Source organism: Lynx rufus, unplaced genomic scaffold (assembly GCF_022079265.1).
Source record: "Lynx rufus isolate CCGP_SWC_20201006 ecotype Redwood Valley unplaced genomic scaffold, mLynRuf1.p SCAF_12, whole genome shotgun sequence".
Lineage (NCBI taxonomy): Eukaryota > Metazoa > Chordata > Mammalia > Carnivora > Felidae > Lynx > Lynx rufus.
Genome location: NW_025814826.1, coordinates 42751638 through 42774335, shown reverse-complemented (window position 1 = coordinate 42774335; position 22698 = coordinate 42751638). Strand labels below are relative to the sequence as shown.

Sequence of the window (22698 nt, the reverse complement as noted above, 5' to 3'; positions counted from 1 at the left end):
TTGGGGCATCTGGGTGGCTTGGGTCCACTGCGCAGTTGGGTCCCATCCAACTGCGGCTTGGGTCATGATCTCACAGTTCATGGGTTTGAGCCCTGTGTCTGGCTCTGTGCTGATAGCTCAGAGCCAGGAGCTTGCTTTAGATTCTGTGTCTCCCTCTGTCTCTGCTCCTCCCCCTGCTCATGCTCTCTCTCTCTCTCTCTCTAAAAAATAAACATTAAAAAATTTAAAAGAAGATAAAAAATAAAACTATTTTAAGTCATTTAAGAGATGCTAAAATACAGTCAATAAAATATTTAAAATAATGCTGACTAAAACAAATTAAACTCTTGAAATTCTAGAGAAGACATTTTTTACTATTTTTAAAAAGAATAAAGTCCTAAAACTTGATATATGATAAATATGTAGTAATGAATAGTTTCCTGTATACCAACAATATCTAATTTGAAAATGTAATTGAAAGTTAATTTAGTCAGAAAAATAAAATTATAAAATATGTAGAAATAATTCTTACATAATTCCAAATAACTCACAGAAAATTACAAGCTTATTCAGAAAAGGAGAGTTTATGGAAAAAAAAAAAGAGATAGATGCATGCTCCAGAATGAGAGGGCATTATATTAAATATGTGAATTATATAGAAATTGCCTTGAAATTTCAGTAAAAATCTTAACATAATTTATTTGAGAACTGATGTAATGTGCTGATACACAGCTAGGTAAAAAAAACAGGCAACGATAGAATAGACATGAGACTTTTTTAAAAGAAAAAGTGCCTATGTACTAAAGTACATAAAGATACATCTAACAATATTGTTACTACCGTAAAATTAATATGGTACTCACAGAAATATAACACTGAGTCAAAGGAAATTACAGTAACAACTGCATCTAATACAATTAAGGGTTTAGAGTATTATATTGGCATTGGCCTATTTATCTGACAAAGGAGATCAGCATGACAGATTTTGGTCATCCCTTGTCCCAAATAGGCATCATTTAGATCAGAGACTAGCAAACTAAGGACTGTGTGACAAATCTAGCCTGAAGCCTCGTTTGGAAACAAAGTTTTACTGGAACGTAACTGTGTACTTTGGTTTACCTGTTGCACATGGCTGCTTTCCTTGCTATAGGAAGAGTTAAGAGTTGACTCCTGCTATAGTGGCAGACTTAAGTAGTTGCAAAATAGACCATGTGGCTTATAAAGCCAAAGGATTTACTATCTGTCCCTTTACAGAACACGTTTGCTGAGCCTACATTTAGATCAAGGGTTATAGAATCAGAAGATTCCTGGATGCAGGCAGGTAAAAGTTTGAAAAGGGCACAGGACTAGGTACGTGTTTCCCCATTATGGAAGTGGTAGGCAACTGTAGTGCATTCACTTTTTCAAAGAAGCTAGAACTCCACATTTTTCTGCCTCAATGTGAAATAGATTGATTTTAAAATGTGACTTCAAATTTTTGTACAGGCATAAGAAAAAACTGTATCAAACACATTTGCAGTCTGGATTCAGCCCAGTGGCTATCAGTTTCCAAGACCTGGTTTTAACTCCTAACATTGGTCCGTACAGACGAGGCAAGCTTAGGTTAGAAAGTATTTATTTAAAATGATAAATAATTATACATGTATAATAAGTAACTGATTATATATATATATATATATATATATATATACACACACATATATACACACACACACACATATATATAATCCCTATTGTTATTTTACATATTTTATACATATATGTAGGTATAGGTATATTTTTGTCTTTATATTTCTGTAGATAGGTAGATATTGGTCTAATTTCTGAATGTTAATAAAAGATCTGAACTTAAATGCAATATAAAGAAATTATTATTTTTAACTCAAATTAAAACAAATTATGCTAAAATTATTAACAGAATAATGTAGGAGTACTATATGAATTGTAATATTGAATGAATATTATAAACTAAGAGTTCATAGTCTTAAATACCAGATTTCATGAGCCTATAATTCCCAAAAAAGAGAAAATGGAGGAATCTTCATATTTACTAGTAGGCAAAGAAGGGCAAATTGATAATATGAGATATCATTGTTCCTATCAATTAAGAAAGGTCAAATACTCATAATATTTTATGCTGGTGGAGGTTTTGTACTCTCTAACGTATTAATTGTATTTCAGTATGAGTTATATTTCAGTAAAAGTTAATACAACTTTTCTAGACAGAAATGTAGCAAACTATTTTCAGGCCTAAGGTTCATACGCTTTGTAAATAAAATATGGTGCAAAATTAGATGAGTTTGATTTTGTTTAAATTATGTAATAAAAAACACCAGAAGACAATACATCATTCCTTTATGATTTCCGCTATGCACTAAGACCATTTGCTTTTCTGTTTTTTATCTTTTTTCAACTTTCTAAATGTTCTGTGTGATACTTTAGCTTAGATGTTTTGAAAAGTTAAAAGAAAACTGGAGAGGGATGGAGCAGGGGCAGTGAGAGACTTCATCTTAGAAAGGTGTGAGTTTAGTTGTTTTTCCAGCATTAGCCACTAGTGGTGGATGTTTATAAAAGTTAGTTTGTCTCCTTTGTCTCCTTATCTGTGTTGTAAACTCTTAGAGCTTCCCATGGCAATGGTAGGATTGAAACTCACCTAGTCACCACCCTCATCCAAGTTTTGTCTGTGCTACAACATCCCAGTTCTGTTAATATCTGCATAATATTTTTTGTCTTCAATCATTTGATGAGCATTATTGCTTTGTGTGGAAATCTATATATATTTCACCATTTTTTTTTTTAATGAGAAAGAGAGAGAGAGAGGGAAGGAGAAGGGCAAGGCAGAGGAAGAGGGAGAGAATCTCAAGAAGGCTCTACAATCAGCAGCTCAGCACAGAGGCTGCGTGGGGCTCGATCCCCCCAGGGTGAGATCATGACCTGAAGCAGAAATCAATCCAGAGTCCCTTGCTTAACCGACTGAGCTACCCAGGTGCCTCACCAGTCTTCTTTCCTACCCAGGTGCCTCACCAGTCTTCTTTCGTATGCAAAGAAACAAAAACCTTGAATAGCACTCTAACATAAATATGACAGATGTCTAAATAAATTGCCTTTATTACTCCTATGGTATTTTTGTGCATACTTAAGCACACACGGTTATCCAAAGTAATAGTTGCCTTTTCTAACATGTGAAAATAGTAACCTTTTTTCTCTGTTTTATAAGATAATTTACATTGTTTAATCTTATTTTTTTCAAGCTACTAATTGGTTATCATAGTTGTAGAATGTGGCAAAATAATGTGAAATATTACTTTTGAACATTTATTGTATTTTATAATTTTAACAGTTCCTTGCCTGTCTAACTTTACTGCACCAATGGGAACAGTGCTTTCTCCTGATTACCCAGAAGGGTATGGAAATAATTTAAACTGCATCTGGACCATAATCTCTGATCCAGGGAGTCGGATACATCTTTCTTTTAATGACTTTGATCTGGAATCTCAGTTTGACTTCCTTGCGGTTAAAGATGGTGACTCTCCAGACTCCCCGATTCTTGGAACCTTTACTGGGGCCGAGGTGCCCTCCCATCTGACTAGTAATAGTCATATACTGCGATTGGAATTTCAAGCTGACCACTCAATGTCAGGACGTGGCTTCAACATCACTTATAACAGTAAGTTTATCTTTTCCATATAATGTATTTCTACCAAGTAGAGCTAGGAAGGAATCATGTAGACAAGGAAACTTAAACAATGTTGTGTGTGTGTGTGTGTGTGTGTGTGTGTGTGTATAAACTTGAACAAGTTCTCTCTCTCTCTCTCTCTCTCTCTCTCTCTCTCTCTCTATATATATATATATATATATATATATATATAATGTACCAGGAACAATTCTTCATTTCCAACCATATTTTACTCCCTATTGTGTCATTTCTCTTGGTTTGTGAGAGGCCTGATATTAAGGAAATATGTTGCAAATATTATGATGTCAGCCAATATATTAGTTTATTCTATTAAATCTTATAAGCATAAGATCAAACCTAAAGTGTATCATATGCTTTGCTCCATAATTGGTGTGCAAACATATAAGGGAAATAAATCTTTCTTTCCAAATATTCATAAACCAATAGGGAACCTTAAACCAATAATGACAGCACAGAGTTACAATTCTAGAGATGAAAGTCACAAGGCTGAAATTCACAAGAAACATTACAGAAGAGAAAATCATTAACATAGGAGCAGTAGACCACTGACCTGCCACCATGGGGAAGAAATACCTTAGAGATTAAGAGCATTCTCTCTACAGTGAAACTATACAACTTCAAATGTTGGCTTTGTCCCATTTTTAGGTTTAAAATTGAGCCTCAGTGTCCTCATCAGTAAAACCATCTTTGGTTTCTATAAGGAATAAATTAGGTGATGCAGGCAAATAATTTGGCATGGAGTAGATGACGCATAGTAAATGCTCAATAAACATTAGCTATCATTGCTTACTTGCCTTTTGAACTACTACCTTAACATCTTATTTAATTGTGTTTACTATGTTGCTATATTTTGATATTTCTTTGAGGTTATTTACCTATTGTCTGTCACTCACATTCTTTGTATTTTTTTTGAAAAAAAATGCCAAAAATATAGCAAAAAGATGAATCACATGAAGGAGAATATATCATAGTAGGTTAATATACTCACATACTAATGCTTCTGTTTGCAAATGTTTTCCTAAAGAATAGAACACTACTGATTTTTCTTGTTTTTTGTTTTTTGTTTTTTTTTTCTTCCCCCTCCCTTGAAGGTACCACACTCTGGCACATATTGACCAACTTGATGAGTTAATATTTGTTAATATTTGTGACATATGACAATAGGATCTAGTTTCCTGTTCTATAAAAAAGAATTGCATCCAGGGGTGCCTGGGTGGCTCAGTCGGTTAAGCCTCCAACTTTGGCTCAGGTCATGATCTCACTGTTCATGAGTTCAAGCCGCATCAGGCTCTGTGCTGACAGCTCAGAGCCTGGAGCCTGCTTTGGATTCTGTGTCTCCCTCTCTCTCTGCCCTTCCCCGTTTCACTCTCTTCCTCTGTCTCTCTCTCAAAAATAAATAAACATTCAAAAAAAAAAAAAAAAGAATCACATCCCTAACCCTGACAATCAGTGCTGAGTTTTGGCAATTAGTAACAGAAAGCAGTTATTGCCTTTTCCAAGTGTCACTAGTGGTGAAATTGTCAACATGTAATTGTATATCATTAAAATTAAATTAGCTGTGACATGTGTCATACAGACTGCTGTATAAAAGAGTTGCTTTATCTGAAAGTCCTTTTAAAAATATTTCATATGTATATATATATATGTGTGTGTGTGTGTGTGTGTGTATACACACACACACACACACATGCTTATCTATTTATAATTTTTATTTTGTCTTCAAGGCACATTATTTTTAACTTTAATGTTTATGGTACCTTCAGGGAATTATGGAAATATGCCTCCTTGTTTCTTGTTCTGTGTCTCTAGTAAATAATTTAATTGATCATATGAAAATTCTTATATTTAATGTTTTCTACTGAAGTTATTTTTTTTCTGAAAAAAAACTTATCAGGCATTATATATAGGAACAACGAGGCTTAATCAATTGCGGGTTTTTTGTTTTGTTTTGTTTCGTTTTTTTTTGTTTTTTTTGTTGTTTTAGTTTTTCTATTTTATTTATTTATTTATTTTTCAATATATGAAGTTTATTGTCAAATTGGTTTCCATACAACACCCAGTGCTCATCCCAAAATGTACCCTCCTCAATACCCATCACCTACCCTCCCCTCCCTCCCACCCTCCATCAACCCTCAGTTTGTTCTCAGTTTTTAAGAGTCTCTTATGCTTTGGCTCTCTTCCACTCTAACCTCTTTTTATGGTTTTTGGGTTTTTTAGAATCACAGCAAAAACCAATAATTAGTAATAAGTGCATCTACAAAAATATATTGTCTATATTTTAGAATTTACCTTAATATTCTTCCATACCATTTAACTTAAAAATGAGGAGAATGGTAAACCAAAATTATATAATTTATGAACAATATCAAAGTAATGATTAATGAGAAAATTTGAAATAACTGCCTGCACTTATGTAGCATGAATATAATAATGTAAATACCTCACAAACTATTTTTTACACATTTAGATTTTGCTGTTTTAAATATTCTTTCATTTGTATTGTGCTAATTTAAACATTTATGGTGCATGTTTAGTCATACAGATGAATGAAATGAGAAATTTGGAGGGCTCATTTAGTCTATAATCTTCAGAAATTCAAGCATATTAATATGTAAGCATATTGTCCCTACACTGCTGCTGACTTGCTAAGACTTGCCTAAATATATCCTGGGAGACACAAAATAAAATAAAGTGGCCCTGAATTCAAGAACTCACATTCTCTTGGGGCGCCTGGGTGGCTCAGTAGGTTAAGCATCGGACTTCAGCTCAGGTCATGATCTCACAGTTTGTGAGTTCGAGCCCCATGCCAGGCTCTGTGCTGACAGCTCAGAGCCTGAAGCCTGCTTCAGATTCTGTGTCTCCCTCTCTCTGTTCCTCCCCCACTTGCACTCTGTCTCTCTCTCTCTCTCTCTCACACAAATAAATAAAGATTAAAAAAAAATTTTTTTTAAAGAACTCACATTCTCTTGCGACATGAAACAAATAACCCAAGATACAATATGTTGTTGAGAAAAAAATTAGAAGCTGTACAAAGGGATACATTTCAATCCTATCTCTCTGACCTGAGGCAAATACTTATCTGTTGCTGAATCTCACATTACTCTTTAAAGTTCTAAATGTTAAATGAGATAATGACATTTCCAAAGCTCCTTATAGCAGTGGCTAGAACATAGTAATTATAAGAGTTAGCTCCCTTCCCTTTTCCTAGATGGCAGAAAATAGATGACAAATGGAAAATTAGAAAGAAATTTTAAGACTTTCATACCAGATTGGAACATTTCACTATAGCCTCACAAGACTATTTCTCCATTCCAAGGAGTAACATCACGAAAGTTTGCAGTGAGATGTGGTCAACGTGCTTTGTATTCACAATAATTGGAATTCTGACCAGTTTATACAGAAAATTTTACATACCGTAATCCCCAGTGATCTCCAGAAGTAAGCAGAAACAATTCTGTTTTGAAATGTAATCTTAGATTATAATTCATATTTTAAAACAATCATACCTATTTACATCATGGATATACATCACAGGCAAACAGGGTCAAAAGGAGAGGCTCTCATTTTTTTTTCTTCTTTTTTAAAAAATAAAGGCTTATCTAGAAATAAACATAATCTTTTCAAAAGTCGGTTTTTCTCACTCCACATACACAAGGGTCCCTCTCATACTGCTTGTTTGTGTGTTTTTGTTTGTTTCCTCTTCTCCAGCATTTGGGCATAATGAATGTCCTGATCCTGGAATACCAATCAACGCACGGCGGTTTGGGGACAACTTTCAATTAGGAAGTTCGATTTCAGTTATTTGTGAAGAAGGATTTATTAAAACCCAGGGAACAGAGACAATTACGTGTATTCTTATGGATGGAAAAGTAATGTGGAGTGGACCAATTCCAAGATGTGGAGGTAAGTGCAATGGTCAGTGAAAATTATAACCCCATCGTTGCAGGATTTTTTACCACAATACCCGGGACTCGTTGTCTCGCCACTTTGAAGAATGAAGAGGTGAACACAAAATGAGCAGCAGGCCAAAATTCCTTAGAATGTAAGATCAGAAAGGAAGAAGAGTAGAAAAGCTCTCTTTACAGAGAACATTAGAAAATGAATGCCTGTGACTATAGGCAACAGTCTCTGTTGTAGAAGGTTCTGGTCAGCACCCACTCCCTCCTTCCCCCTTGTTCCTCCTCAGGTTCTACCTTATTGGCTTGATAGCTCTAGGTGCTGGGTTGTCCATTCCTGATTGGCTCGTTTCCATTGTATGAGGGTGGTCTATGGCCATACTTCGGTCTTTTGTCAAATTCCTGAGAGAAACCCGAGAGGAAATAGGTGGGGTCTGTTATGTTCTTAAGAAGAACCTTAGGCCTGGGAGGGTTTGCTGTGGTCAGATACTCCCAACATTGTTACAAAATAGGTGTTTTTCCCCAACCAGGGACCTCAGGCCCTAATCTTTCCCTCTCTTCCTACTGAATCCTATCTTCTTCTATTATACCATCATCATTGTGCACTGGAAACTGTATTTAACCATATATGCATATATACATTAGGTATATGTGTTAAACAAATTACACTTTTAGTTTTTCATGTTAAAATAATTGCTTAGAAACCTTTTAAAAAGTCCCCTTTAAAAAGAACTCTTAATAAAAGGTATACATTAATAAATGGTAAATATTGGTTGCATGTGCAAATTCTCTTTAGTGTACTTCAGAGTTACAGTTTAGTACACTTTCTAGTTTCTAGTCATCTTTTTTCTTGGTATTTTAACTATTTATGGTATCGATATTGAATCTTCAAAAATGTGTTAACAATTATTATTTGCAATAAATAAATTTATGCTAAAGCAGCCATTATTTAAAATGTGTACTTTTTGTCAGCATAGTTCACTAAACATTTTTTTTCAATTTTGATTTACTCAATAAGATATAGTCAAGAAAATTCAAAGAAATATATGTGTGTAATGTATGCGTGTGTGTATGCAACGTTTGAAAGTTTACATCTTTGAATATATACACTTATCTAAAGTCACTAATTATATTGACAAGAAGGAAGGATGATCCTACTTAAAAATAAAATATACCAAGTATAATGTGTCAAATTATTTATTAAACAATTTTTTTTTTACATTTATATATTTTTGAGAAACAGAGAGACAGAGCATGAGCAGGGGAGGAGCAGAGAGAGAAGACACAGAATCTGAAGCAGGCTCCAGGCTCTGAGCTGTCAGCACAGAGCCCGTCACGGGGCTGGAACTCACAAACCACAAGATCATGACCTAGGTCAAAGTCGGATGTTTAACTGACTGAGCCATCTAGGCACCCCTATAGTGTGTCGATTTAGAATCTATAGGTTGTGTATATGAGGTGTGGAGCTTCATTTAGAATTGTCACATTGGGATTAACATTCTTCTTTTCTCCTTCCACTCCAGTACCAAAGGTTACATATCTGTTTTATTTAAAAAGATGTAGAAGGGGACACCTGGGTGGCTCAGCCCAATGAGTGTCTGACTCTTGATGTCAGCTCAGATCATGATCTCACAGTTGTGAGATCAAGCCCCATGTCCAGTTCTGTGCTGAGAGTGCAGTCTGCTTGGAATTCTCTCTCTCTCTCTCTCTCTCTCTCTCTCTCTCTCTCTCTCTCTCCCCCCTCCCCCACTCACACTCTCATAAATAAATAAATAAATATTTTTAAAAAACGATATAGAAGAACTTTTACTAAGGAACAGATAAACTAGAGCCAGGAAACACTTTTTTGCAGATCACCATGTAATGATTAGGTGATAATTTGTAAATAATTACTTCTTTTTCTTGCTCTCCCAATTTTTCTTCTTACGTGTGTCCAAACTGACAATGAAACCTTTATTTTTTTCTTTTTCAATTTCTGGCTGTTAAATTGAGAATATTTAATGTATAATTTTCAGAAGTATAGCAGACTTCATTGACTAATACAGCCATTACCTACAAATGCTGCCATTCATTGAGTTGAACATTTTCATAATGTCTCGTGATGAACTACTCCAGACCACGCAATTATGCTTTCCTCTTAGCCCCTTCACTTAGCACCGCCTTCCTCTTCTAATCACTTTCTCATTTGTAATATTAGGGACTGAACTAGATGACTTCACGGTTCTTTTCCAAACCTCAAAGGTTATGAGTTTAGTCGGGGCTACCTTCGCGATGGTTATGATTGTGCTATTGTGTTTTCAAACTACATGACAGGATTGCCCAATAAAAGGCTGAAATAAAAAAAGAAAAACAGAAAGTAATGTTAATTTTTTCCCATTATACTTTGCCCTTGAGCACATTCATTCCTGAACAGTTGCTGATCCAAACTTGAGGAATCAGTCAGAAAAGCCTACACTAGTATTTGAAGGAAAAGTAGGAGATGGAAGAAAAAAATGGGTTCAGGCCGAAGGAATGCCACTGAGTGGCATGTACTGGAGTGGAGGATAGAGGCTCAGGGTTTGATGATAATAAGAGGGGTGCCAAGCATGCCAGGCTTTGCAAACAATCCTGGATGGATTAAAATTATCCTGTGGCCAGAGGGAAGCCACTTTAGCTCAGAGGTGATATGATCAGAGCCTCTCCCTTCTCTGCCCTAGGAGTTGTATACAGGCCAGTGGACAGAGACTGAGATCACCTCTGGGTAACTGTTGAGTCTGGTTAGAGCCTCATCTGCCTCACTTGGGTGTTGGTTGAGAAGCTACTTGTTTCCTAGCTGAACGGGGAGTAAAAATAATGAGCTTGACACCAACAAATCTTTTTATGAATCACTGTTTCATTTGAGAGAGCAATTTTAGCGAGATTTTTCACTGTGAAAAATGAATGGTATTTAACCTTTAAACACGAGTGGAACAAATATTCTGAACTCGAATTTGGCACGGGCCAGGAGGCCCTTGTGACATCCTAAAAAGACCTTTGTGGAATTCCCGAAGGAGAGTATTTTTTTTTCTGTGTGTATGAGTGAAATTACAGACACTTGGCTCACTTTGCCAGTTTCTGGATTTTATCCCACAGTGGGAACATGACTAACACTCAAGTTGGAGACAGGGAAGGTAGAGTCAGAGTGGGCTGAAAGCGATCTTACCGTGGCACCGGGCCAGGTTACCTGCCATATCCCAGGCCATGTTGTGAGGCAGTTTCCACCCAATAAAGCAGACTGCTGTCAACTCCTGTATAACTAACTCTGGTGGGTGTAATTTCTGAGACTCTAAGGTTTGTAAAGATTTCCTTTAGTTTTAGTTTTGCCTCAATTCCACTTAGCTGTGAACAACCAAAGCCTGAGACTAGCCGAGGAAAGCTCATTCTTTTTCTCTCCTAATGTGTTTTCATCCTGGTGGTGGTTCTACCACTCAGCCGCTCCCACTGATGCAAAAAACTATGTCTGGGAGCCCTCTCTGCCCAACTTCTTTGTCCTTTAGACCTGTATTTTGACAGAGAAGTTTTGCTTATTATTTATTGCAATTTATCTTTTGGGGCGTGATCACAGCCTTCAATATATGCTTGCTATTTTAGCTGAAACTTTTTTGTCATCATATTAAATATTTTATATAGGTGAAATACATACTTGTGTATGTTTTGATAAATACAAATAATTCTTTACATTTTATTCTCTCAGAACATTCCAAAATTAAATGCATTGTTGAAAGTTGCTTAAAATGTTTGGATTGCTATGTGTTAAAATTAGGAAGAAGGAAGTTGCTTATTTCAATCAGAATTTATAGAGCAAAGGAAGTCAGTATAAAATGTTTTGATAATAAAACCCAGAGTTTCAACCTCTTTAAAGATTGCCCTCTCCCTCCACTACTGCCGCCACCCCCCGCCCCCCAACACCGTCTGTTGCAATTATCTACAAGTTTAGGCATTTGGCAAATTAGTAATCCATGACAACCAGTCTTCAACTCTAAAACTGTGGAAAATTGTTGAAAAAAGTGAAAGGAAATGTTTTATCAGTCCTAGTCCTTGAATAGGGATTAGTGAGAGGAAAGAGAGACATGAGATCATAATTTGTTGCAGTTCTATGATCCCACAGCTGAACTTGGATTCATTTCAGGGAGCTTAAATACAATTGTGGAACAGAATTGGGTTATACATTTTATTCACTGACCCGAAGTTCACCACTGATGCATTAACTAAGGATAGATTTAGGCTATCTTTGTGAAAATTTGAACCCTTTTCTCTAGAATGGGTTGACGAAATTCCCTCATGAGAAAGAGAGATTACAGACATTCTAAAGCTTTATGATCTTTCAGTTTTGCTAATGGAAAACAAAACACATTAATTATTGTAATCAGCATTGATTCAAAATCACTTTGAATTCTACAAACTGTTCGCCTAACTCAGTTTAGTGACGATCAATGACTTCTTCATTTATACGTTAAGACTGTAGCCTGAATATAACTGGCTGTATCTAGGGCCAGTCTCTGCATGGTGTCTCCTTCAAAGATCTACCTACAGCCCATGAATAGTGGAGACGATTATCATAGGTCTACTTTAATGGGCTGCCATAGGGATTTTCACGATATGCCATGAAAGCTTCCTAAAAATCCTCCTCTTCTGTCTTCACCAAAGTTTCCCCTCAGAGCAGCTACATAAACACCCTCCCTAAAAAAAAAAAAAAAACACCCTCCCTCTTTTGCCCTGTGGTCCCCTCAAGACCCCTCTGCCCTCACATTCATTTTTTTTTTCTGCACAGCCCAAACCCCTGTTGGGCACCTGTGAGCCTCCTCACTAAAATTCAGCCCTCAGGAAGTTCAGTTTTCTCTTTAGAATATTTTTCCCTTGGGTTTTCTTCTTTCCACACCCTTTTTCTTTCTCCTAATATGATCAGAATTTTTCTCAGGGGCCTCTGAGGGCATTGTGAGACTCACCACATTTACTTCAAAGTCTCTTCTACAAGCCTAGGTGCTTGGAAATTTGGAAAATGGGGGAAAGGAGCACTCTATTACTGTATTTGGGTTTATTTCTCTCTTCACCTGTGCGTATGAATGTATCTTCTGAAATATGGGTAAGATGTTGCTTTCACTTAATTGTTTTTCTCAAGGGAATAATATGCAACTAGATTTCCTTCATAATACCAAGCAGGAGAGTCTTTTTCTCAGTAAAATCACATTACTAGTTTCTGGAATGTTCCTTATAATGAATACTGCTATACAGAAGACAAAATTCAAGGTATAATATTTGACTCAGAGAGGTTTCCTTTGTTGGGCTTTGGGAAACTCACTAGTCTCTGACCACCATAATCTGCCTGTCCAAATGCCAGCTCTAAAAGGCTAAGACATATATTTTCCATACCTTAAATGATCTGAGCATCATTATTTGGCCTTCTTTCCTCATTGTCTATCTTTACCATTTTTAGGTTAAACTCTATTAGTCTGAGTTCATCCTTCTAAAGTATAGCCATAATTAACTTATTTTTTTCTTAGCATTGATTTGCTTCACCAGATTCATAAGTCTCTTTGTAGTGGGGTTTAAATATATGCTTACTTGGTAAACTGGCTATACATCAACTCTGACATGTACTTGTTACAGGTGCTTCTGATCCTCCCATCTGTTCATACCTTTTCCTAGTGGAAGTCTTACTTTTAACTGTTTATATGAGGTTACCACATACCCAGCATATGATGTTCCAGCATTTGAACGCAGCTCAAATTCATTTGGATATTCATGTCCTCTAGGGTGGTGAGGCTGACTGCCATTAGATGGAGGTTTTGATGGATCTGAGTTCACAAATAGTACCTAATACCCAGTGCTATAGATCCGGAGTCATAACCTCAAATGCTTACAGGAGCAAGGCAATAACAGAAACAGATTAGATGGGCTAAATAGAACACGCTGCCCTCCTAAGAGGGAGGTGTGATTTCTCACTTTTTATAGAGACATGGTTACAAATAAGCATTTCTCTTTTTAACATCAATAATAACAATAATGAATAATACAAGAATGATACCATTACAACTGATGACAGTGTTCCCATTAGTCCTGACAGTTCCTTCATGCACATTAGAAAAGGGCATTTTCCAAGAGGGAAATGGTTTGAACTAGTGATTACCAAGGTCACTTTAATTTGAGATCCAGCAGTAGCAATCAATCCTTTGGGAGTATGCAAGGTCAATGGAGCAGGTCAGGAGACATATACCAACCTCTCCATTTTGAGAAAGCACTCCGGTGTCTCAAAAAATTGGGTGTCCTTTGGACTTACCTAAGAACTATTTTCCAGATAGTGATATCATGAAAAAGTCTTTTGACTACCTCCTTTTTGTGAATTTGTGTAACACTGCTCAAATGTGATCCTCAACCAGAGTCTAGGCTGGAACACCCTATTCTGAACTAAGCAGTCTCTCCTGGATTGTCATTTCAATCTAGAGTAGTCTCTATAATCTCCTTCTGACTTTGCATTGATATTCTGCTCAGCGCGATTATCTTTCATCATTTGGCACTATATATATTTTTTCTAATAGTTTAGCTGCTGGTATGGCTCAATTATGTGGTATGATTTGATTCAAGGAGACTCAGGAAGTGTCCTAGTTATTCAGGAAGCATTAATAAAAAACAGACATGTTTGCTTTGTTTTTCTTTAAGAGTTAAGATATGAAAGTTTTATGCAGTACAGTAAATAGAAAGCTTCCCAAATACCTTCTTGAGCTGTCTCTTCCCCCATCCTCCCATTCAGGGTAACTGTTACATGTAAAAATCATCTTCATAATCATCATTGTCATTGTATTCATAATCATCATCACCATCATCATCCTATCTCTCTCTCTCTCATGCTTACATACAGTCCTATCATCACTAAGCTGTTCTCTCCCTTCCTATTTTCCCTGTCTCAGCCCCATGCCCTTGCTTCCATGTATTTAGTCCCTCTCCTCCACATTCAACCCTTAGACTAACACGAGACCTACTCATTCCACTCTACTGTGTCCCCAAGAAAGTTCAGCCTGTTCTAATAGTTTCAGTTGAGATTCTATCTCCTTGGAAGGTTGGTAAATGCATTATATCTCATTATAAGAAATTATGCATGAGTTTAAAAAAATAAAAGAGGAGAACGATCAAGTTTTTGGCATATCTTTTCAAGCTATTCTCTGGGTCGCATTTCTACTTTATGAATGCTTGCTTCTGTATTTGCCAGTAATAAACCAGCCAACAAATCCCAAAAGAACTTGAAAAAGATACCATGCCATAAGACAGAATAAAACAAGAAAGTTCTCTTTCTAGGTGTCAAGCAGTGAACACTATGTCATCTAGAGTTTCCTGTTTTAAAAATCAAGACAGTTGGACATAAATTAAGTCTCCTATCTTTGTTGCAGTCATAGAAGGAAACTGTTCCTGAGTATGAGGATTTATTATTCATTGGTGAATGTCATTTTTTAAAGCTACTGAACTCAACTCAGGTAGAATGAAAGATGAGAAGGATTTATTTACAGACCAAAAATGAGAGTTGGGTTAAAATGTATTCATTATTTTGTTATAAAATCTGAAGTACATAACCATTTACTTTTTAAAATCAGATGTTTCTTAATACTTTAGAGTTATAATTATTTAACTGTTCATGGTAAAATAAGTTAGACAATCTAAAATTTATATATTTTTTGAGTTTCCTGTTATTAAATATACTACTCAGGCTCATTTTAGTCTCTCTTCCTGGTTTCTCCTCATCCTGATGATCTCTGTTTGTTCCAGAGCTAGGTCTTGAATATTTTCCCCTCTCTATTTCCATTCACTCTATGGGTAACTGTCAACCAGTCTCTAACTTTAAATAATATCTATGTGCTGATGTCTCTCAAATTTACATCACCAGCCTAGTTCTTTGCCCTGAAGTCCAGACTCATATATTCAACTTCCTACTCAACATCTCCATGTAGATGTTTAATAGGCATCTCAAACTTAACCTGTCCAAAACTGATCTGATCTCCCCCTGTCACTCCAAACCTGCTACTGTCACAGACTTTCCCCATCATCATTAATAGCACTCCATTCTTCCAGTAATTCAAGCCAAACTTCTTGGAGTAATTTCTGACTCCTTTCTTTCTATTACAGCCATACATAATCCATCAGAAAAATCTGTTAGCTGTACCTTTGAAATATATTCAAAACTCATCTAGTTCTTACTTATTCCACTGCTGACATCCTGGTCCCAGCAACCATCATCTCTGGCCCAAATTGCTACAATAAGTCCCTAACTGGGCTTCTTCCCTTGTTCCTATTCAGTTCTGTAGAAATGATTTGTTGCCCAATTCACCTATGCTCACTGATTAATTTCTTCATAGTCATTTCTCCACTGAGACTCAGAAGGGTTCTGATGCATACACACTATCTGCATTTCTCCTCATTTTTACCTGGATTATGTCTCCCTTGCTCTCTGAGCTGTAGCTAGCTAACAATAGCTTCTTTGATCTAAAGCAATCCCCTCAACAAAAATGGAAATAGAATATTGGCCTTCTGGATTACATGGTCATGTTCTTGAATATAATTAGGATGTAATACATTCATTGGACTGCTTTATAGATAAAGAGGATTACATTTAATGAAATACATTGGAAGAGTCAGATGAGTTGCTATTGGCTCAAAGCTGTTGATTTAATTAAGACACCAAGTTAAGACTAAGTGAAAGAGAAGTCACCTCTTCCTTGTGAAGATTCATAATATTTAATATTATTGCCACTGTAGCCTCCCTGACAAGAAAAAACATTAGGAGCAAAATGTATGGCAAACAAGGTATAGAAGCAAATTTTTCTATAGCTTTGGAATTGGCCACCTAGATGCTCAACCAAGGAGAAAAAAGTTTCAATACCCATTCTATAAAAAAAAAAAATCATAAAGATAATAATAAATTGAAGTCCAGATACCCCCTTCATGGCTAATTAAGTGTGTTCTAACTAACTCATCTCTCTTAATCATAACTTCAGGCACCCCACTCCCAATTAATATAAGCAGCAAAAAGAAAGCAAGGCAGATCAAGATCTAGATCTATCCATCTATCTGTCAATCTATCTGAAACTGTTGAAGTCAAAAGTTGTTCAGTTTTTCATTTATCTCCCTATAGGAAGGAGGATGCTAGTCTTTTTCTTCTCAATCCAAGTTGAAGGGAAGGGCTTTAGAAGAATCCCTCATAGAGAATGGAGTTGCCTGGGAGAATGAGAAACAAGAATCCCCAGGTGGATATCTGATTATACAATGTAGTACTTGCTGATCTGTCTTCTGTGCTGATTGAACAAGAGGAGGAAAAGTGGTGAAAGCTGACAGACTGAAGACGAGGAAAGCTGTCTAGTTCAAACAATTTGGCAAGTCAGTGATATGCATTTCCTATGCATTAAATGAATACTAAAGAAGGTACCCAAGCTTGGCCACCAACTGTAGGAAACTCAACAGCCTGAAACCATAGGGTATACTGCCAGGGGTAGGAGCAAGGAAGTTACTGGAAAAGGTTGAGCTCCTCCTATAAGAAGCCACCTTCCCCACTCTTGGTCTTTCCAAAGGACACATTTATTCTCATGGAGAACAAATATTTTCCATATCTGACAAATAAAGGCATCAGGGAACAGTCAGGGATAATGAGGAAAACAGCCATAGCCAGGAAAGACTGACAGCACAATCTGTCCTGTCCTAGTCCTGACACATCACAAGGAAAAGAACCTAAAAGGAAGAGGAAGGAGTCAAGACAAGGGGGGAGACTATTTCAAGTGCTGAAGTGAATGGAGGAATGAATCAGCAAGTTCTGATTCTCCATCAGCACCCTTCTCTCCATCTTCCAAGCCTCTATGGCCACTGCTCAAGGATGGACCTTGGATGGATGGGTGGAGAGAATAAGATAAGAATTTTCCACTGGGCTAGACCAAGTTTTTTAATACTGAAAGTGATGAGAATATTAGAGGATCTGTCCAACATTTTTTTAAGGAGATGGAGATTTGCCAGTGCATGCTTGAAAGCAGCAAAAGGAAGGAAGGAAGGAAGGAAGGAAGGAAGGAAGGAAGGAAGGAAGGAAGGAAAGGAGAAGAAAGGAGAAGAAAGGAAAGGAAAGGAAAAAAGGAAAGAGACCATTTCTGTTTTTGTTCCATCAATTTCAGAATGCACCATAAAATGTTTGCTCAAGCAAGAACTTCCTTGCCCTCAGAGGAGAACTTTCTGCATCACTATGGCTTATTCTCATTCTTACTCTCTAATGGGTTATCTGAGAGAATTCTTTCAGTGAATAGGATGGGATGGAAGTCCTTGAAGAACTTTTGGGAGAAAAGGCTGAATCCACATGCCTGATGAACTTTCCCTTTGAGTATAAGAGTTTTTTCTCTTGAACTCAATTAGCTTCAAATGAAAGGAAACCCTTCTCATTCACAGATATTGCATTCTCTTTGGAGGGACTTCTTTTGAGGGAGCAATGAGAGTGACAATCCAAGGCATGGATCAGAATTTATTTGTGGTTCTCATTGAGAGAATGTGTGTACATCTAAAAATAAACCCCACTTTTAATTACGTGTTTATGTAGTATTAAATTCCATCCTCCTGGAGAGCTACCCTAGGGAAATGGAAGTACTAACAATCTGCAAGGTTTTGCTCCCACTGTTGGGGTGGGGGAGAGGGGGATGAGACTGAGAGAAGGGATAAGGGGGCAATGGAAGAAGGTGCAGAGCTGTGCCTGTTTCTCTGTAACCCTGGCCCTTTAATTTGTGTGTTTCTGGTTTCTCTTTTTATCCTAAATTCAGACCCAACATGTTTCTCATTATTTTCTTTGAAACAATACCCAACCTCTCTGAGGTTGAAGAGAGTCAGTGATTACTTCCCATACCTATATCCCTAAAGCCAGGTAGGGTAGGGAGAAGGATGGAAACATCAGTGTTTGATAACCTGGATGTGGTATCTAGATTTTATCATGCACAGCTCCACAGAAAGGCTATCTCTTAGACCAAATGTTAGAATACTCACTTTGTAATTTCACTTATAGCCAAACCCCTGAGATCAAAGCCATCTCTTCCCATCCACAAATCCCTTGTGAGCACCTAACTGCCGCTTCTCAGATGAAAGAGCGTCTCCTGCTGTGGAACACTAAACATTATCTGAATTTTATCTGAATGTAGGCTGAGGCACTTTTGACTCTTTCATACAGGTCTTAAAACATACTGGCTATTTTGAATTTGTCCGTTCTACTTAAAGCAACACAGAAATGAGTCAGCACTCCAACGCAAATTATTTATAACAGACTTTCTTCAGACCTTAGAGAAATAAAAGTAGATAAATGAACTATGCCTACTTTATATTGGTCATGCATGCCCTGTTTTTATTGCCAAAGACAAGGGGGCTTAGAGGCAACAATCTGTATTTCACTAACAGATGCAAAACACCTCTTTATCTCAGGAACCTGAGACATTATCCAGGAGAATCTTGACGCTACAGACCAGTCATATCTTAGATTTGGTCAGTGGTCTATGGGCTAACAGCAGCAAAATGGCCTGTGAAGACAGGGTGGGGGGAGGATCATGTTCACAATGGAGCTTTCTGGATCCCACCTTATAATTACTAGAAGTATATTCTGGAAATATGCATTTAACAAGTTCCCGAGGTGCCCACTAAGGTTGGAAAGGCTTCAAAAGGAGTAACCACTGCATAAAACCATGACGTCTTCTCCTTCTTCCTCCAAAAAGTGTAAGCTTCAGACACACAGAACTAGTGGACTCTCCCTCATACACATTAGTATTTCTCACTTCCTAACTCTGCTCTTTCTGTCCAACTCTCCCTATCTTCTATTCTTGTTCTTCTTCTTGTTCTTGTTCTTCTTGTTCTCCTCCTCCTCCTCCTCCCTCTCTTCCTCCTCCTCCTCTTCCTCCGTCTTCTCCTTCTCCTTCTCCTTCTCCTTCTCCTTCTCCTTCTCCTTCTCCTTCAATCTAAATTCACTTCTGACAAAATTGCCTTTAAGAATTCTTTCCATTTAATGTCCTTAGGATGTTATCTGACCCTGCCTGTGTTGCTAGACTGTCTACCCAGCTTAAGCATGTACTTGGTACTGCATGTTAGCTGTGTCTGTCTTCTTTATAGAGTGTGTGTCTCTTGAGGGCAGAGGAAATATCACATGAATATGTTTTTTAATTTTAGCACCTGGCACAATATCTTATATATAGCAGAAACTAAACAAATCAGGCTCTGAGCTGACAATGTAAAGCCTGGTTGGGATTCTCTCTCTCCCTCTCTCTCTGCCTCTTTCTCTCTCTCTCAATGTAAATAAATAAACATTTTTTTTTAAATGGTGTTGCTAGAATTTCACATTTGTATTAAAAAATCTTTGGGTTGAATATTCTTTCCCCCTAACCATCCATCTTTGTCTTCATCAAATCTACCTTAAAGAGAATAAGATATGTTTAATTAAATGTCTCTTATAAAAAGGAATCCAATACATCTATCTTGGAAATAGTGCCTTATTTGGAATTTTAAGATTCAAATTCGAATCTCACCTCTGCCACTACCCAGGTCTGTGTTTCTTGTGAAGTTGTGTTTCATGCTTTTTTCCTCATCTGCAAAACTGGCAAAGGAAAGAAACCAGCATTTTTATGCTACAAGATTATTAAAGAATCAAATTAAGTAACGTATATAAAAACATACTCCAAACTGGAACACATGTCTCTCTTAGTTGGTATGGCAGAAATATGTAGCTGTTCATCTTTAAGCTGTGTTACCCTGTTCGTTATATAGAATTGTAGATGGGGAAACAGTTACCCAGCTGAAGGACTTCTCACAGCTTCCTTTGCAGTTAGATATGACCGTGTGAGTAAGCAGAAGTAGTATAAATAACGTGTAGGCCATGGTTCATAAAAAGCATACACAGACTGGTCTTCTACACTCTGTTTCCTTTCCGGCCAACTGAAATGGAAATAACCTGCAAGGCACTCTAGGAAGTCACACATTGAAAGTGGCCAACCCTTTCTTGTCCTGTGTCATGAGAGTTTGGTGGGGCGGGGGGGGGGGGAGGCTATCTTGCTAGTAGAGTGATCTCATTATACTGCCACATGATTGTGTCAAAGAAATATTTCACCAGAGTTAGAGGCAAGGAGGATGTATGACTTTATTCAAGACTTTTGCAATAGAAATTGAACTCAGTTGCACTGAGGGATGGTTTAAGGGCTGAGGTGGGCTAGTGGAAAAGTATTGAAGGAAGTTAGGTGAGTCGTCTGGAGTCTTAAGTCTGTCTAAAGTTTTGTCAATTTGAAGGCCATTTTGGTCAGGTGAGAAATAAACTATTTTGTTAAGCTATTAAAATCTAGGTGTTTATTTATTTTACCAGCTACAGATATCTTAATCTAAACAGTTAAAGGAGAGAATGACCCAAGCAGAAATAGTCCATCCCAGCCTTTGCCAAAATGCAGTGATATAATAATGAGTATCGGTCAATACCTACTTAATTTGATTAAATTAAACTATTTTTTTTCAAAAGGTTGCATCTTAAACCGCCTTTTAATTTTCTTCCCTCTACCCGTTCACCTTTATCTTCTACCTGCATTAAAGCTTTAGCATTAGTCTGTGTTGAAAATGATGCCCAATATAGACAAGATCTCCAGATTCTATTTTCTATTTTTTCTTGTGATATTTCACAAACCTTTTAGCCTCAGCATCAAATCTTATTATCTTTCTATGTAAGATTCCATCCTGTTTTGTGCTCCCCATTATGGGAGTGGAATCACCATCCATCCATTACAAGCCAGGGGCCCAATGACCAGTTGAGATTTCATCTTGCTCACTCATTGCATGTAATTAATAAATGCTTTTGAGTCTACCTCCTAAATATCTCTTGCAGTCAGTACTTTCCTATTACCATCATATCTCAGCATCTGATGATACCTTCTCTGCATAATAGTATATGATCTCATCAACTCCATATGTATTGCCCTTAGTCCACTTTACATACAATTGCCACTTAAATGAAAATCTTCGGTATGTTTATGTTATGTTAGTCAGATGTTTATTCAATAAATTTTAATTAGTACAAGTAATACGAATACCACACAAACACATACCTGGCACACAATTGTTGGCATGACTAAAATATGAATGCATAAATGACGAATGAGTGAATAAATGAAGGGGACTTTCAAAATACTTTGTGTGGTCTTGATCTCCCTGCTTTGTGTATATTCCAGTTTCCCGTATTCAGACAAGGATTAGTTACTGTTTTTTACAGAAATCTGTCTCAGATTGTGTTGTCTTTATACCCAGAGGTACATAATCTGATCTTAGTTGTTAAATGTGTAAGCATTTAGTACATCTCAATAGCTACATATTTATTTTCAGAATAATATTTTGGGAAATATTTGGGGAAAAATTATAAGCTTCACTTAAAAACTGATTTCATGGATATTTTTGTTCAGGGCAAGTCTAAAAATGTCATTTAAGTTAAAATATAAGTGAATCTATATGAAGAAAGTTATTCATTTAATATAAGCTATGCATGGATATTGCAAAATTACGAGGTGTAGGCCATTGTCTTATTACCTTTGGGTCTGTATGGTTATCCCCTTTACAGTTAAGTTTCTCTTTACAAGTTCAAATCTTTGTTACTAATATTATTAGTAGCTCTTTGCTCCAAAGCTCCCACTCCCTCACATGCACGCATATGCTCTCTCTCTTTTTTCCCTATATTCTATACTTCTGTCTGTTTCAGGTAGATTTCTACATCTCTTTTCTCTGTACTTGATCTCCCTTATTTTTCCCTGCATTTTGTCGTCTCCATACTCTGCTGCTCTGGCTACACTGTGGCTTCTCCTTGTGCACATCCCCCTGCCACCTGCCTGCTAGTCACTATGATCATGAGGCTGGTCCTGACTGATCTGCACTGAGCACCTGTCTCTCTCTCGCGTTTCACACCTTCTCGGGGAGTCTGTTCCCATACTTTTGGAATAATAACTTTGGGGAGTTTCAACCCTGTGTGTAAGAGAGACAGGCTGCTTCGGAACATGTCATAAGTTAACTAGAAGACATACCTTTTAACAGGGTCATCATTCAGAAAATTCCTTTCAGGGAGCTGACAGTAACCACATTTTTATGTTACTCCTTTGC

At 36.9% G+C, this 22698-nt stretch overlaps 1 protein-coding gene across 2 annotated transcripts in view; it reads left to right on the top strand.

Moving 5' to 3' along the window:
• Positions 1-22698, top strand: part of CSMD3 (CUB and Sushi multiple domains 3) — a 1257946-nt gene that overhangs the window by 812409 nt on the left and 422839 nt on the right. For both annotated transcript variants that reach the window (XM_047073797.1, XM_047073796.1), the window contains 2 exons: positions 3320-3646; positions 7385-7579. In XM_047073797.1, coding sequence (XP_046929753.1) covers positions 3320-3646; positions 7385-7579 — 522 coding nt within the window. The remainder of the gene's footprint in view (positions 1-3319; positions 3647-7384; positions 7580-22698) is intronic.